This window comes from Equus przewalskii, chromosome 8 (assembly GCF_037783145.1).
Source record: "Equus przewalskii isolate Varuska chromosome 8, EquPr2, whole genome shotgun sequence".
NCBI lineage: Eukaryota > Metazoa > Chordata > Mammalia > Perissodactyla > Equidae > Equus > Equus przewalskii.
Genome location: NC_091838.1, coordinates 64,107,358 through 64,125,321, shown reverse-complemented (window position 1 = coordinate 64,125,321; position 17,964 = coordinate 64,107,358). Strand labels below are relative to the sequence as shown.

General features: G+C 43.5%; 1 protein-coding gene across 24 annotated transcripts in view; it reads left to right on the top strand.

The window, feature by feature from the left end:
* Positions 1–9,541, top strand: part of ENPP2 (ectonucleotide pyrophosphatase/phosphodiesterase 2) — a 104,368-nt gene extending 94,827 nt beyond the window's left edge. For all 24 annotated transcript variants that reach the window (XM_070630917.1, XM_070630914.1, XM_070630916.1 and 21 more), the window contains 3 exons: positions 2,359–2,491; positions 3,938–4,094; positions 8,943–9,541. In XM_070630917.1, coding sequence (XP_070487018.1) covers positions 2,359–2,491; positions 3,938–4,094; positions 8,943–9,113 — 461 coding nt within the window. In that variant the 3' untranslated portion in view covers positions 9,114–9,541. The remainder of the gene's footprint in view (positions 1–2,358; positions 2,492–3,937; positions 4,095–8,942) is intronic.
* The last annotated feature ends 8,423 nt before the right edge of the window (positions 9,542–17,964 follow it).

Genomic DNA, 17,964 nt, shown 5'->3' with positions numbered 1-17,964 from the left:
CACCCACCCATCTGTCCATCCATCCATCCATCCATCGATTCATCCATCCATCTATCCATGTATTCAAAGATAGAGAAAGCATTCTGGTGTAGCTTTTACCTCCCTTTAGTTCATTTACAGTGAGCACACCTATATGCTTATAGGAAAGGTAGGAAAGGGAATCACCTTTACCTATTTCTACTTGGTAAAGGAGCATTGGGCTGTGTTACAAGACTCTTAGGGCTGAAACAAAGTCTCAAAATAGGAACAAGTGATTGTGAAGTGTCATTTGCAGTGACAGAACTGCCCAACTTGACATTGGTGAAATGGCCAATATGGTTTAAAGAAAAAAAACTATTTATTTGATATTGTAGGTAGTAAATGAAGGTTTATTCAAAGGTAGAATCCATTGCTTATGAGTGGAAAATTAAAGTATGCTTTTGAAAGGAGGTTTGCTCTCAGGCTTAATTGAGAAATGTTTCAGAAACCCACATAGATACATTTGTCATAATATTACATGGAATGCAGCTTCATTTAATTTCCACAAATCAGGGTTTCCTGGATTCCTTTATTCTTTACTGATGCCTTTTTGACCGAGCAGTAATAAAGGAAACACACGGTACCACCCTGAGGCTGGCATGGCAGAAGGCCTGTCACAGAGGGCTCGCTGTTCTTTACTAGGGGAATGGTTTTTTCACATGCCACATTTCTGCGGGTTTGGCCTTTTGACTGTTCTCATTGTTGTTTCTTTTTCTCTCTGCCTGTCCAATTTTTATGCTTAAGTTAACATTTGAACTCTCCCACTGTCCTCCTTTTTTTGTTACAAACAATTATCTACGGTATTTTGGCTCTGGTGGGCTGCTCTGTCCTTTTTATTCAGAGTAGAGTATCAGAAGGGATAAAGAGCAGTTGAAGCACTATGGGAAAAGTGGTCAATAACTTCTTAATAAGAGACATAGGAAGTGATAACAGCCTGAACCTCACAACCCCCACGTAGACTAGTGTGTGGTAAGTTAAATCTAACATTTCAGAACCAACTCGTTGTGTGCCTTTCCTGTCCTCTTCTGTCGTTCCCCTCTCTTGCCTTCCCCTTTTTCCTTTCTGCTTTTCTCATGCCCCTCTGATTGTCCATAAAATAAATTGGAGCTAGGGTGGACAAAGAAGCCTTCTCCAGGGGGTGACCTTGAAAATGAGACATGAATAATGGAGGAGAAACCAGATATGCACAGATCACAGAATGAATTTTCCAGGCAAAAGAAAGAGCAAATGCAAAATCTTAGTCTGAACTGTTTGGCAAGGTTGGGGACAGGTAGGAAGCCATGTGCCTGAGGGGGACAGAGGTAGGGAGTAAAGTTATAGAGGTGGACAGGGGCGTCATGGTGGAAAGTTGGGATTTTATCCTAATTACCGTGAAAAATCATCTGAGGTGTTAGAAATGGATGTTGGGGGGAGTGTGATACAATCTGATTCGTGGTGTAGAAAGATCCATCTATGTACTCTACTACTTAGAGGGTGGGCTACAGGGAAGTAAGAGTTTCTTACCAAGAGCCCAGAGAGTAGTCCTTTGTAGTAGTTCATTGCAGAGTGGATAGTAATCTAGATCAGGGTGGACAGAGTGAAAATGGTGAGAAGTGGTCAGATTTGGATGACTGAGATGTATTTTGGAGGTAGTATTGACAGGACTTGTTCACATGTGTATGAAGTAAGGAGAAAAGTCAGGAATGACTCCTAGGATTTTGACTTGAACATCTGGGCAAGTGCCAGTGCCATTAACTATGATGGAGAAGCCAAGAGTTGGAGCAGGATTGGGAAGGAAAATCAAGAATTCTGATTGGATAATTTTTTGCTCTACGTGATTATTAGGTATTCAAGTGGACCATGAGGCGGGTGGTTAGATGACATGTCTGGAGCTCCGTGGAGAGGTCAGGGCTAGAGACATAAACTTGGCAACTAGCCTATCTGTGAGATCATGAAGGAAGAGAAAGTAGATTAAGGCCTTTTTTCAATTTCTCACAAACACCATACTTCCTCTTTTGTACGTATTGTTCCCCCTACCTAGAATGTTCTGTCTCTACATCTTGGCCTAGGGAATGCCCATTTATCCTTCAGATTTCAGCTCAGTAACCACTTTATCTGCAAATCCTTCCCTGACTTATTGGGCTAGGTTAAACTCCCCGACCAATGTCTCCACATCTTCCTCTTTGCTGGTTCATAAATGACACACACACAGCTAGTGCTTTAGGAGGGTTCTTCTCAAGAATCACGACAGCTCTAGTGTCTCTTGACTTGTGACATTTGGCTAGTAGAATGCATCCGAGAGAGAATTTGGCCAAAGCAAGGAGTTTTCTTCATGAAGAACTGATTTTTATCTTTGTACAGGAGTCTGGAATTATTTCCAAAGGGTGTTGGTGAAGAAATATGCTTCAGAAAGGAATGGAGTTAATGTGATAAGTGGACCAATTTTTGACTATGACTATGATGGCTTACACGACACACAGGACAAAATCAAACAGTAAGCGTTTCATTTCCACTCAGTGTGTGTTTGTAAATTCCAAGATCTCACTTAAGGCTATTTTTGAAATATTCACATACTAGGGAAGTGCTGATCCTCCTTAAATCTTTTGCTCTTTGAATCTCCTTGTGGTTTCTTCAGTTCTCTTGGACCTTTGAGTAAACATGGCATCGGTGGTTAGAATGGAATTGGGTTTTGTGGCAAATAAATGCACTTTTCCCTTCCATGAAAGAAATGTATCAAAAGATTAAAATTTTTTTTCTCAATTATTCTTCAACAACTCTTCAGCAGGAATATGATAATTTTCACTTGTCTGCATTATTTGGGGGGACTTTTGCAATCCCTTAGATTTTCTGAGTCAGTATATCTCAATAGAAAATTGCATATAGACTTTGGTCAAATCGAGTTTCTACCTCTCTGTGGTGCTTGAGGATATGAAAGGATAAGACATACTCTGTTCCACAAGGAACTTACAGTCTGGTGGAGAAGGTAAGAACATACAGATACAACAAGTTCACAATAAGTCATCATTTAATTTTGTACATGCATGAAACAATCAGGGAAGCATAAAATATGAGGGTTTAGTTATGATTTATAGATAGAGAACAAAATGCGTATAGGTAACTAATAAAATAGAATTTATCTTACTCCTTTCCAGTCCTTCATAAGAGAATTTTCATCTTAATTGTACATTTATTTTATTGTTTATCATTGCTATAGTTTTTAGCCCAAATTACAATATCAGTTCAATCATGGTTTTGGTATTTGGAAAATGATTAAAATTAAGATACTAGAAGACCAGGTATGGAATTGCAATTTCTATACTTCACTCTACTGGAAAAGATATTTTATACCTCTAGGCTCATCACTAGCACTCAGTCCTTAGTATTTCCTTTAGTTAGTGAGTTCCCTGTACCCAGCTCAGGATCTCATTGTGTCTTGAAAGGGCTATTATTCCCCTAGCTCCAGTGTCACCTGTCTCAGGTCCATTTTATACAACTCTGTGAAAGTGATCCCCCTGAAACATGGATCTCATAGTGACACTCCCTAGCACAGAACCCTTCAATGGAACACTACTGCCTAAACAATAACGCCCAACTCCACAACTTGGCCCTCAGAACCCTCCACAATTTGGCTTTTATTGACTCTTCCAGCCTTACATTTCTCCTACACTGATATATTCATCATGTCCAGCATCCAAGTCTTGGTTCAAGCTGTTTTCTTTGCCTGGATTATCTTTTTCACTGTGCCAGGTTGAGAGAAGAATGAGGACGCAAGGCAGCAAAAACATTATGTTCAAAGATAGAGAAGTGGGCTAGTGCCCAGAAGTGAAAATGATTCAGTTGAGTGGGAATTAATTTCTGTGACTTAGGCACGAGCCCTTGATCACCATTTAGAAAAGAAAGAGACTACATCAGTTGGAATTTTATTTCACCTTCCTTTCAGGTATGTGGAAGGCAGTTCCATTCCTGTTCCAACTCACTACTACAGCATCATCACCAGCTGCCTGGATTTCACTCAGCCTGCTGACAAGTGTGATGGCCCCCTCTCTGTCTCCTCGTTCATCCTGCCTCACAGACCGGACAATGATGAGAGCTGCAATGTGAGTTCAGAGACAGAGTCCTTTTGGATTTGCTTACATAATTCATCTTTGTTTCTTAAGCAGAACACACTTATAAAACATTTGCACTATACAACCAAGTGGAAAGAAGAAAGGACCCAAACAAGACTTTGCTTAACACTTGGGAACTTTGTGTTCTAATGGCATTTGATTTTTCAGTATAAGGATGTGTGTGTGAGGGTGTGGGTGTGCATTTAACATAATTTTATTTATTTGTTCGATTTTGACGAAAGATAAGAGTGCCCACATGGCCTTAGTTTTGCAAAAGCCATATATATTTTGTAAAAAGAAAGAGGAAAATAGCAAAATTTTGATGATTATTGAAACTAGGTAAGAGTTCACGGGGGCTCATTATATTCTCTATGCTTTTGTGGATCTTCAAAAGTTTCTATAATAAAAATTTTTCAAAAGACACACACACACCAGAATATATACTTTACAAATCAGATTTTCATTAGTTACTTGTTATGAGGGCAGTTGTAACAGGTCACCCCACTCTCAAGTAGCACAGATGACTCCTGACTTACTTGTTCTTACGTGGAGCCAGGATGGCGTGATGAGAAAGCCCCAGGCAGGAAGAAAGGAGCTATACTCTGTGATCCTGGCCCTGTGCTAACTACACTCAGGGATGAATCACAGAGCTTCTCCCCATTTCCTTAATGTGATGGAAAGTCTGTGCTCCGAGGTTGATTTCAGAGGTGATGGTCTCTAGGATTTTGTTTTATAGAGTAGAAGGCACAGGGCTATAATCTTCAAAAGAGGGTTTCCAGTGAATAAGCATACTCAAATTCCTAATTGTACATGGTGCTCTGAGAGGAACAATAGTGTGAGTTGAACATAGTTACTTCTCTAGGCAGACTTCTGTGGGAAAAGCACATAAAACAGGAACAGAAATGGCTACATTAAAAAGCAAAGAGCGAAAGAATGGCTTCAAGAGAGATTGTGAGCTTCAAGGACAAGGTAGATTTGGGGCTATGGCTTCAATTATAGGTGAAGATTGAGGCTATGAGTATCCAAAGCAGACAATGGATGCAGGAAAAAAGAGATTTGAAATATGACCAAGAAAGCCGATAAAGTTTAGCCGGATATTGGAAATGAGGATAATAGTTGGAGATAAGATTTTCCAAGTTGTGTGCAATCAATTTAAAATACCAGTAGTAGTAATAGTGGTCATGGCAGCAGCAATGGGACTTGTTACCTTTTGCTAAGTGCATATTACCATCCAATTGCTGTGTGGGTTCTCTAGATATATTATTTATAGTCATCCAATTACCCTATGAGGCAAGGATCTGTGATCTCCCCACCTCCCCTTTCACTCACTGTTGAGAAACCTTTAGCTAATAAAGGAAAGGTATGTTACATGGTTACCTGCTTAGTTAGTAGGAGAGCAGGATGTTAGATTCAAGGCCTCTGACTCCAAAAGCCCATCCTCTTTCTTTTTTTTTTTTAATGTTTTTTTTTAAAGGTATCCTTTTTGTGTGCGTGTGTGAGGAAGATTGGCCATGAGTTAACATCTGTTGCCAATCTTCCTCTTTTCCTTTCCTCCCCAAAGCCCCAGTGCATAGGTGTATATCCTAGTTGTAAGTCATCCAGTTCTTCTATGTGGGATGCCACCACAGCATGGCTTGATGAAGAATATGTAGGTCCAGGCTGAGGATCCGAACCAGTGAACCCCGGGCCACTGAAGTGGAGTGCGTGAACTTAACCCCTCAGCCAAGGAGCTGACCCCACCCATCCTCTTTCAAATTTACCAGCTTTCAATAGTGGTATATTGAGACCTTAGGAATTTTTTGTGTTGCTTAGGCATTAGGTAGCCACGGAAAATATCTACGCTTAAGTGCGATACTTTAGGCTGTGGTTTAGGGAGATAAATTTGAATTGGAGGGGATCAAGGCTGATGCTCAAAGGGCTTTGACAAGTCTCACAGGATTGAGGTAGCAGAACTTGAATTGGGGTTGTGGTCTTAGAAATTTAAAGAGGAGGGTGGAAGACAGTAATATTATACTGGAAGGATCAATAAGATCTTATAAATAATAGGAAGGGAGGTGGAGAGGCAAGGGAACTGCAAGCGAGAGATGAGCTTATTGGCTTGACCTTCTCAGTTTTGACTGTTCATAACCATGAGATAGATAATGGTGTGCCAGGGAGATGGAATTCTTCTGTATAACATGATATACATTCTTTGAACTTCAGTATTACTAAAAACTTGTTGTGGGGAGGTAAAACTTTTACAAAAAAGTAAACACATGTATTATGGAGTGAAATTCAAAATTGCCATGCATTTTTAAGATAAAACAGAGACTACAAAGAACATTTCAGATTTAAAGTAGGTCATTTAGGGTACACCTAGATTCTTAAGGAGTGTATGTTCAAGTTTCTCTGTCATTAGGGGAAATTGATGATGGGAGAGTTTGAAAAATGTTGTTCCAAACTCAGTTAAAAGGCCATTCTTTAGTCACCCCATATTTCACATGTGACAAATGAGATCCACCAATGTCCTCACAGGTCTTCCTGTCCATCCTGGTTCCTGACTCTGCACAGAGCTTAGAGGTATTTCTGGTAGCGTTCATGGCCAGAACACTTCTCATTGAAGAACCCTCTGCCCATATAGAAACCTGTCCTTGTTTTGAAGTTCACCTTAAAGCTGCTGGAGCTTGAATTCACAGACTCACCTGGGAGAAAGTCAGGGAGGAAAGGCCGATGAAGAATAAATGTCCACAGCAAGAAAGACAATAAGCAAATTCATGGATTGTGCTTTTGTTTGCATTAATGTTCTAGGTTATTTATTTTTAAAGTTTTTCCTTTCCTTACTTCCTTGGTAGTTAGGAACTTTTATTTGAATTTTATTCATTTTGCATTTTGCAATAGAGTCTCTCTCAGCAAATACTTCTGTGGATTGCCAGCTAACATCAGGCAGAAGTCATTTTCATTGCATGTAGCATAGCCCGACATTTCCTAATGAATAACTGGAGGCTAGATATTAGCATGTGAGGACCAGAAGAGAATGCCTCTCAAATGAAACTGGTAAATCACTTCCCAAGGAAAGATATAGCAAAAGGCAGATTTTTCCCTGAATTCTTATAATCCCAGCTGGCTATTATTTAAAATAGGAAAAACCTTTTCACCCCTTGTCCACACATTCAAATGACTGCATTTACAAAGGAAAAATTAGACTTACTGACTATTGAAAAATCAAATAAATGACTTGAATATGAAAATTCTCCCAAAATACAGCTTCATGCTTACTCTGCTTACTCTGAGGGGGTCCTGACCCATTTGGAGACCTCCTACTTCGTTAATTATATGGTCGCACTGAGGATTGGTCAGTACCGTTGTGGGTAGAGTTATATTTAGGTCTGTCCTTTCCTGTGACTCGCAGAGATCTTGGTTAGCTTGGGTTAGAAGGGTGGGGCATGGAGGGTTAAAATCCTTACTTCCCCAGCCTGCAAAGCAATTTCTTCCTATTTCTTCATTTTGCCTTGGATGGCCAGGCATCAGTTTCCTGAACCAACACCCTCATGGTACATATTTAGCACTGGCACAAACTTCTGTAGCTCCCTGTCCAGGTCTGTGTGGGTTGGAGCTTTCCGAGAAAACCCATTGGTTCTTGGGCTTTGGTGGGTAGTTCATTGAGACCACTAGCAGTAAGAGAGTTGGATGAGGGCATGCCTGAACATTCTCAGTCCTGAGACATGCAGCCACCCTTCAACTTGTAGAAAGACTCTTGGAAGCCATTGCATTTCCGGGGGCATTTGGGAGTGAAATTATTTTTAAAGACCCTTCTGCTCCATGTCTACTAATGAGGGTAGCATTTCCTCATAATTCTCAAGGCTCTCAGATCTCATTCTTTCTCTCAGCTTCCTTCAAAAGTGAAAGAAGATTTTTTTTTTAAAGTAAAAGACTGCTTTGTCTGAATTACTCTTTAGTTTCAACTTAGACATGAAATAAATTGTTTGGTGTGGGACGTCTGAATGTCTTTCATCTGGAATTTGTGCCAACAAGGGAGTTCTTGGCTAGTAGTGAAGATGGAAAGAGATTTCCTTCATTTCTGTCATGATGTTGTTTTCTTATTTCACTTTCTCTCCCCTTGTTCCTCCTTGTCCTTCTTCCTCCCTCCCAGGGAGCTGCTGAAGTAAGCATTATTATCCTTGTGAACCAATGAAGAAACTGAGGCCTAGAGAGCTTGACCAAGTAGCTTGACCAAGGTCTCATAGCCAGGAAGTGGAAGAGCCACAATTCAAACCCAGACCTCTTGGGTCCCAAAGTGCCAGGTGTATCAACTGAGCTGCTTTGAATCGAGCTTATTATTCAAATATCAACTCATTGCAATCTAATAGATGATGTAGCTGACGTAGTGGGTTCTTCTGAAAGGCTAAGAATGCACATAGAAATTATGTGCACTGAGCACAAGCTCTTTGTTTTCCTTGGGAAGCAGAAGAGCGTTCTAAATTACCCTTGCTCTGTGCTCAACGTTGCAGTTTGACGGCAGGGAAAAGAAACAAATGATTGAATTCTCCAGGGCCTTTGGTTTTCCTGATTTTGATTTATGTTCTGAGAACCCATTGAGTCAAATGCCCTTTCACACCACATGTCTCGTTTATTTGGTACAGCTAATTGCTGTTGAAAATGTTTACAGCCCAGGGCAGGTATTTGTGGCGCATTACTGAAAGGAATCTGGTAGAGTGGCGGGGAGGCCAGGGAGGAATAACATGCATTGGCTCTGGGTGCAGGAGTATCATAGAGGTCATTTGTGGACTTGGGGCAAACTGACCATTTGGAGAACCTCCTCTGGAAAATTCTGACTCTGATTGTATTCTGTTTCCATGGCAGAGCTCAGAGGATGAATCGAAATGGGTAGAAGAACTTATAAAGATGCACACAGCTCGGGTGCGGGACATTGAACATCTCACCAGTCTGGATTTCTTCCGAAAGACCAGCCGCAGCTATCCAGAAATTCTGACACTGAAGACATACATGCATACATATGAGAGCGAGATTTAACTTTCTGATCATTTGCAGTGGTCTTATCAACTGGTGTATATTTTTATATTGTTTTTGTATTTATTAATTTGAAACCAGGACATTAAAAAAATGTTAGTATTTTAATCCTGTGCCAGATCTGACATATTACGCCTGAATGACTCCACTGTTTTTCTCTAATACTTGATTTAGGTAGTCTTGTGTTCTGAGTAGAGCTTGTAATAAATACTGCAGCTTGCATTTTTAGTGGAAGCTTCTAAATGGTGCTGCGTATTTGAGATTTGCATTGAGGAAATATTAATTTTCCAGTGCACAGTTGCCACGTGTAGTTCTGTACTGTACCGAAATACTGATTTTGTAAAGTTGCATTCATTTACTGTTAATTATGACAGACATATTTAAGCCCTTATAGACCAATCTTAAATATAATAAATCACACATTCAGTTTTTTTCTGCTTTTATTTGACATTTATTTCACTTATAAATGAGAGTGTTTGCTTTTGATATAGTCATGCATGAAAGGTGTACATTTCCTGTATCAGGCCCTCTTCCTAGTTGAATGTAGTTCACATGGTCAAAGGGGCATCCTTGATATTCAGCCACAGTGGCCTGGATGGTTTAGGTGCATAGCTATGGGAAATCAGAAGGACAAAGGGAAATGGAAACCAGAACTTCTGAATACCCTCTCTCACCCATCTCTTTTAAAAATATCTTGAAGTTTAGAAGGATTGGATCAAAGCTGTAAGAATTAGACTCAACTGAGATTGTATTAGGCATATATTCTGTATAAGTTATCAACCTAAGAACTATGGCAGATATAAAGAGAAATAAGACAGTGGGATGAGATATAGACATAAAAGTGTAATTAACCAATCAAGATAGAGAATAATAAATGCCAAGTGAAAAGTGTTGGTAATAATACCATATGACAGAATAATACAATATCACAGTTATGGCTTTAAGTAACAATAAAGCATGGAGTGAGGAAGTCATTCAGAGATTTTCAATCCTTCTGATGGTGTCATGGAGAAAGGCTCATATTAGTGTCACTTAATCTCTCACAGTTACTAATGTCTCTTTTTTAAAAAAGAAAAGAGAACAGCATATTGTTTCGTTTTTATGTTAATTTTTATAGTTGCTCCCTTTTATGGTCAGTGAAATGGGTTTTTAATTTCTATAAATTTTTCTTTAAAAATAAATTTGTTTAAGGGGCTGGCCCGGTGGCGCAGCTGTTAAGTTTGCACGTTCCACTTTGTCAGCCCAGGGTTCGCCGGTTCCGATCCCGGGTGTGGACCTATGCACCACTTGTCAAGCCATGCTGTGGCAGGCATCCCACATATAAAGTAGAGGAAGATGGGCATGGATATTAGCTCAGGGCCAGTCTTCCTTAGCAAAAAAGAAGAGCATTGGCAGCAGATGTTAGCTCAGGGCTAATCTTCCTAAAAAAAAATTAAAATAATAAATTTGTTTGAGAAGGAAGACAGTGTGTCAAATAAAAAATATATTACAAAAAAAGTAAGACAGATGGTACTGGGAAATGGGAAAAATCATGAAAGTGGTAAGAGGAAAACTGATGTTTGGGAAACACAGCTATAGGAATGCACTGGAAGAAGCGAACTTGCTAACATTAATGACAGCCATATTTACCAGGCATCCACTATGTCCAGGCATTTCTCTGGCACTTCATATGCTTTGCCTGTAAACACTGAAAAATGAGGAGCTCAGGGAAGATTTTATGGCAGGAAGAAGAACAAGGATGGGAATGGGGAGGAATGCTTGAATTGGGCTTTGTAGTTTGGGGTAGGGTGAAAGTATAGGAGAAAGGAATGGGAATATGACTATTCATTTAATATTCGATCACAATTTATTGATCATCGACTACATGCCAATTCCTATACTTGCTTTTGGGGATAAAACTGAGTAAGATAAGCATAGTTTCTGATGTTGTAGATCTTAAACTTTAATGGGAGAAAGAGACCCCTTAAAGAACCCCAAAGTTTAGTTGCAGTATGTGCTGTGAAAGAATTAAACAGGTACAGAGTGGAAAGAGAAGATCCCTGTAGATAACATTGCAGCCAAGACTTGGGGGATGGGAAGACCTGGCCTCAAGAAGAATAGGGACAAGAAAGAGCAGCATGGCCAAGGACGGGGGTGGGAAAGATTTTGGGATGTGTGAGGGTCTGAAAGAAAACAGGGGCTACTTATAGGCCCCATGGAGGCATTTGGATTCTATTCTAAATGCAATGGAAAATCATTAAGAATTCTCAAGCAGAGGTGTGAGAGGATCTATTTTAAGATTGACATAAATATGCAATAACTGCATAGCATACTCTAAATATAATTCCACATAAAATTCATCTGATAAGACAGGTCCACCTATTAGGTGCTGTAATTCTGGATCTCTCAATGGTAGCATTACAAGGGAGGAGGGCCAGTTCTATTTTTTTTCAGTAGTTGCAATCTTCATGCTTAGCCAGGTTTCTATATCACCTCAGATTGAACTCTTCTCGAAATAGGTTATACCTGAGGCTTTTGGGGAGAGCAGTTGCAAATTTAGTTGAGTACTGCTGCTCTATTTTTATCCTTAGGTCAAGTCTTTCTTTCTCATAAATAAACTTCATACCCAGAGAGAACATCAACCACTGTGTATTTCAGGTGAGTGGCTTTGCCGATAAACACATGTCATTAATTGTGGAGTTATTTATGAAAGTCCCTGAATGGACAGGGACTCTGTTAAAATGAGGTCTGGAAGACTATTTTAAGTTGGGGTATTGGGTTTTTTTTTCATATTGAGACCTTGGTTCATTCATGCTTTCATTGAGCAAGTTGCCAACAGCTTGCTAGCATGGTGGTCCTGTCCTAGTGGATGGATGCAGAAACTGCCTCTCTAAAATGAGCTCATTGTAAATAGGGTAAACCAAGAAAGCAGCCACATGGTTTCCCAAGGGCAAAAACAGTCTGAATTGTTTTTAGGAGAGTTGACGTTTTAAAAAAATCTCTGAACAAAAGCAGTGTTTGGTATCAATTGGGTTTGCCCACAGCTCCGAAATTCCAGTGCCCATTATTCCTTCTGGTGGCTGGGAAGAGAGTGGCAGTGGATGAAGTCTAGATGCTCTGTCCTGTTTATATTCCTCGCACTTCAACTGTCTCTCCCTATCTCTTTGCTGAGTCAGGATGGGGCTGCCTTGTGGGTGGGAAGTGGTAAAGGCAATGGGAATTCTCCCATGGCTCTGGGGAGAGGGCCTGTGTGGGACAGTGAGGAACAAGACTCAGATGTTTGAGTTTGTAGGCTCGGGTAAATAGAGCACTGCGGGAGGCCCAACCCAAAGGGGCAGTAGTTCCTGTCTGGGCTGCATTTCTAGGAAGCACATGTCCTTGACCCCTCTTGGCAGGGATGTCCAGTCTTGGCTGGAATGTAAAAGTGGAAATGACGCCCGTGCCCTGTGAAATTCTGTGCTCTGGCTTTTGGGAACAGGCAAAACTCCAGTCTCTGTGAGCTCTGGGCGCCGTTCCCTCTAATTCCTTCAGGTGGTTCTTGCCTTGCCTTTAGGTCGTTTCCTCCCACAGCCTCAGGTGCTGATCAGTGTTCCACTCAACACTGGAGACCCTCTGCAGCACGCACCAAGAGGAAGACCGCCAGCATTTCCGAGCAGAGGCAAGAAGACAGGCCACGTTAGCCGGTTGTTAAAAGCTGGAGATTTTTTTTTGCAGTTACATGGCCTGGGGCAACTTTAAGTCTAAGTCTAGATTTTCTCATCTGTAAAATAGTGTTAATGACACCCATTTCTCAAGCTGGCATAGGAATTATGGCAGGAGATCTTGCTGAAACATAAGTTGGTAAATTTTCCCTCCATTTTTATCTCCATTTTCCACCAAGAAAGGTGTACCCTTTTTAAGTATTTTCTTGGCTTTGGGGCTTTTTGCAGAGTGGCGTGGGGAGCAGAAGCAGTATAAAATTAATGGATTTCTGGTCTTTTGTGACAAACTAAACCCACTGAAGAGGTGGAAGGAAATAGAGTGCCAAGAGAGAAAGGGACCTCTCCTGGCATTTGGAAGTGGAGAGAAGTCTGTGGATGTGAGCAGGTGGTTACACCCCAGGGTGTGCTGTGTGATCCTGTTAGGGAGGTGAAACCCAAGGTCCTGGGGGTCTTGACCATGGCTTGAAAACACACTGGCAAACCCGAAGGGATCTGGAGACATGCATGCCTGTTGTACTTGTCCCACCATTTTCCATTTACGAGGTTCTGGTTTGCCCTGAGGGGGAAGATGAGAACCTCACTAAAAACTGAATTAAAACATGTAAGCCATGTAAGCTGGAAGCTTAGACTAGAAATGAAGTTTATTTTAAGGAAATAAAGTTTTATTTATTGTGGAGTAAAATACATACCAGCTACGTCAGGAAAATGCTTAGCACCATGCTTGGTACATGTGATGTGTTCAATAAATATTAGCTAAATGAAAATGAGCCAGGAGAAAAAAATTGGAAGCAGCAGCCAGAGAGGTAGGCAGAGAACCAGGAAAGAGTGGTTATTATGAAACCCAAGGATAAAGAAACTTTCAAAATGGAGGAAGTGGTGGCAGTGATGTCAAACGCCAGAGAGAAGTTAAGTTAGAGGGGAATTTGAAAGCATCCATTCAATTTTGCAATACGGTGGTCATCCATAACCTTCCTGGAAACACATTCAATGAAGCAGTCTGAAAAACAGCCAAATGGTACTGGGATGAGGAGAGAATGGGAGAGCACACTGAAGGCAGGGAGTGGAGACCGCCCTTGGAAGAAATAGGAAAAAGGAGAACTAGACAATATCTGCAAGAGGGGGATAGAGTTGAGGGAGGATTTTATTATGTTTAGGATGGGAAAAAGCTTTTATAAGCTGTTGAGAAGATTTGATGATCCTAGAAAGGCACTAATGGGTAAAGCAATTCAGTTACAAATAAATCTGAAATTGAAAGCAATTTATGAAAAGATACTCAGCCGTAATAGATTTGCCTTCCAATTAAGGAACAGTATAATGACCTCTTGGGGTAAGTGTTAGTATAGAACATATGATATACATCACACTTTGCAATATGGTGGCCTACAGGCTGGGTACAGACCACGGATTGCTTTGTAGTGGCCACATGATATTTAAGAAAATGAATTAGATGCCAAAATGTAAAAATCAACGTTTCACATAAAAATCCAGAGTTTTGACCTCTCTTGAAACATTAAAAGAGTTTTTTTACTTAGTTATTTTTTGCAGGCCATTGTTCCTGTCAACAATCAGCGGAAGCCTATTTGCACTTAGACAGGGCAAGTGTTCTATAGAACGGGGGTTGGCCAATGTTTTCTGTAAGAGGTTTTGCCATACAGTTTCTAATTACTCAGTTCTGCCACTATAGTGCGAAAGCAACCATCAACGCTACGTACCTAAGTGGGCTTTGCTTTGTCCCAATAAACTTTATTTGTGGACACTGAAATTTGAGTTTCATATGGTTTTCATGCATCAAGAAATACTGTTCTTTCTTAGATTTTTTTTTTCTAACCATTACAAAATTTACCTATTCTTACCAATTGGCCAGAAACGGGTGGCCGGCTGGATTTGGCCCCTGGGCCGGAGTTTATGACTGCTCCTCTGGGTCACCACCTGTCCTATGCTTCTTTCCTCGCTAGGTGGAGTACAAGGTGCCATATTTTGTTGTGTCCAGGCTTTTGTTTTTCTCATGCTTATTCTAAGACATTAATTTACTTTGCCTGCCTTTAGGCATTCGATATCGACCCCCATGTAGGCTGAGCAGATGCCTTGGACTGAAGGACTTTCAGTGCTAAATTCAGAAAAGTCATAGGCAAACCGTGAAGAGCTGGTCATGCTACCCATGTTTACGTTATTTTACATTTCTCTTAGTACTTTGCCATTGAGAAAGCATTGTCGTTTGAATTCACAGTTTAATAATCTTTAATAATCTTTCATCTCTTTCTTCCCTTAGCGGTTTGTTTGCCATCTCAGTAATAACTCCAACCAGTGTTGTCATTGTTGTTGTTTTCCAAAGGAACAAGAACGAGGTTTTATTAAAAGTTATGGGGAAGAAGTGAGGGTTCTGGGAGGAAGATGGGAAGAGGGGAATTTTCAACTGTAGGTGGCAGGGGGTGTCCTGCCTGCTCCAGGACTGGAGGGAAAATGGCCAAGCACCCCTCTCTACTGTCCTGAGGACTCTGACCGTGGGGACAGGGGTGAAGGGGCCCAAATGGCAAAGCTGCTTCTCGCTTTGCCTCCTGCAGAGTCAGGGCTGCCTGGAGCAGAGGTGGGGATAGACATGCCCCTAAAGGCACCTTGCTGGTGGTAGTGCTGGGTCCTCAGCTGGAAGTAAGGCATCTCTTCCTGGGTGGCCCCCCCGGGGATGTGACTTGAGGAAGGGGTGGTATTGCCTCCAAACCCAGGGTTCTTCCTGGTGCCAGGTCCTGTGGTCACCATGGGGGCGCTCTGGGGAGGGCGACCCCAGGTCTTTGGGCCCAAGCTGCCCCGACAGCTGTGTGTGGTGCTCAAGGCCCCACTCGTCTGTGCCATAACGCTTAATGCTCCAAAGGGATGGATCAGGTCTGACACAGCCTTATTGCACCCAAAGCCCTTAGGTGCTGCTGGGAACTGCAACCTGAAGGGCGCTGGGCTTGTGCTGCCAAATGTTGATTGTTGCTGCCTGGTGCTGGGCCCAGCATTGGTCACAGTGCTCCACATGTAGCCGGGAACTGGAAAGCTAGAGGCATGGGTTGTGCTAGAAGGCAATACAGCTGGGGTGGCAGCGAAGGCTGGCCAGGTGCTGGTATAGGTGCCCAAGATGGGAGGTGTGGATAATGCACCTCCAAAAATTGCCCATGTGGTGCTGCCCAAGGCTGGCTGGACTAGAGCAGAGGTTGGGGCCCAGGCTGGGGCTGGAGCTGCCAGAGATCCATTTTGGAGTGAACTTTGTAAGGTGGTAGCTCCATGCTGCTGCCCATCAGGGGCCCCAGATATGGGCTGGGCTGTGGCTCCAGGGTTCATGGGAAGTTTGGGAGTTGGGATGTGGCTGCAGAACCTCAGTGCAGACAGCCTGGCTGTGACTGAGGCCATGCTGTCACTGGGGGACACCTTGAGGGCCTGGTTAGATGGGAAGATGCTCCCACTGGAGCCAGGGGAGACCTCAAAAGGAGAGGCTGGGCAGCTGGAGTGGTGTCCACGGGGGTGACAGTGTCAGAAGCTGGCTGAGGAGCCAGGCCGAGAAGTTTGGGGGTTGGGGTGGGGTTGCAGAACCTCAGTGCAGACAGGCTGGTGGTGACTGAGGCCACGCTGTCACTGAGGAACATCTGGAGGACCTGGGTAGATGGGAAGGTGTTCCCACTGGAACCAGGGACAGACCCTAAGGCGGAGAGGCTGGGGAGCTGGAGTGGTATCCATTGGGGTGACCTCAGTCTCAGAAGCTGGCTGGGGAGCCAGGCCTGCAGATGTGCAGGCTGAAGGGCTGGAACTGACAGCAGAAGTGATTGGCAGGCCGGTGATGGGGTCAGTGATGGGAGGGACAGCTGGTAGAGGAGCAGTCCCTGCAGCAAGCATGGGGACAGAACAGGAAGGCTGTGTGGGGCCACAGTTCCTGCCGGCCTCGGTCTCACCCCACAGGGCACTATCAGTGGTCCTCAGTGCTGCTTCCTTCTCCAAGTCCAGGTCTTCCATGGTGACTTGAAAACCCAGCTGAGGGGGTGGCAGCAGGCTTAGAGGGGACCCTCGCCTGTGTGGCAGCAGAGGAGTCTTGTGTTTTCGGGGCCTGCAGCTGTCACACATGGGAGAGCAGTTCCTCGGGGTTTGTGTCTGCCCTATGGCCTCTGCGTCCTTCCCATGCTGGGTCTTCCTCTGGGAAAGCCCCGAGGCTGCAGAGGGAGACCCAGGGCCCTCCTCACTCACTGTCTTGGAGGACGTCTGGGGCAGTCGGGCGTGGGATGTGGCCCGACCGCTCCTCCTCTGCACTGGTGGGAACCCTCCGGTGGAGCTATATGAGCTTGTGATGGTGTTTCGTCTGGGGCAGGAGCTCCCACATGAGGTCTGTGATTTCTGGATCGATCTGGCTTCTGTGTTCGTGGTGTGGAGGTGCCTCTGCAGAGGACCAGGCCTAGCCACAAAGGAACAGAGGCCTCCCTGGACCCCCAGGGGCCTAAATACAGATGAAGCCTCCCCACGGTTGTCAGGGTCCCTTCCATGATCGTCCTGCCTCTTTATGACTGCGGGCTCTTCCTCCTGCTTGACCATCTCTTTCCTGCTCTCTCTTGGGGTCCTCAACACCATCTTCTCTGGGCAGTAGTCTTGGACACACCTGGGTGTTGTGGGTGGCATCTGCGTCACTCCCTCCCCCTGGACCACACAGGGAGTGACTTTGCCCTCAGCAGATGGTGAGCTGCAGGACTTCTCTGAGGTGAGAGCAGACAGCACAGCATTCCTCTGATGCCCAGGCCTGTAGTTGGAGGTAAGGACCCCCAGGAAGGAGCATAGGGTCTTCCGAATCAATGCACATCGCCTGGTAGTGAGACATCGCAGGTGTAAAGTCCCTGGATTCCTGTAGGATGGCCTGCGAGTGAATGGCGGGGCTTGGACAGCTGGGTGACCCCGGCTGGCCAGGGGAAGTCGGTGGGTGCAGTGAGCGGGCTGGAGATGGTGAAGCCCTCTTGGCAGGTGCTGGCCCCACGGTGCCTGGGGCAAGTGTGAGGGGCACAGCCTACCCAGGGAACCACCCATAGCGCACGTGGGTGAGGTCTGTCCCTCAGTAAAGAGCTAAGCTCTGAGTTTTCTCCTTGAGGTTCCAACTACACCAAAGGCAAAGTGGGAACAGTTTGGCCTGTTGCTAGGATGCAGCTTTGGAATGTTTGAGAGAA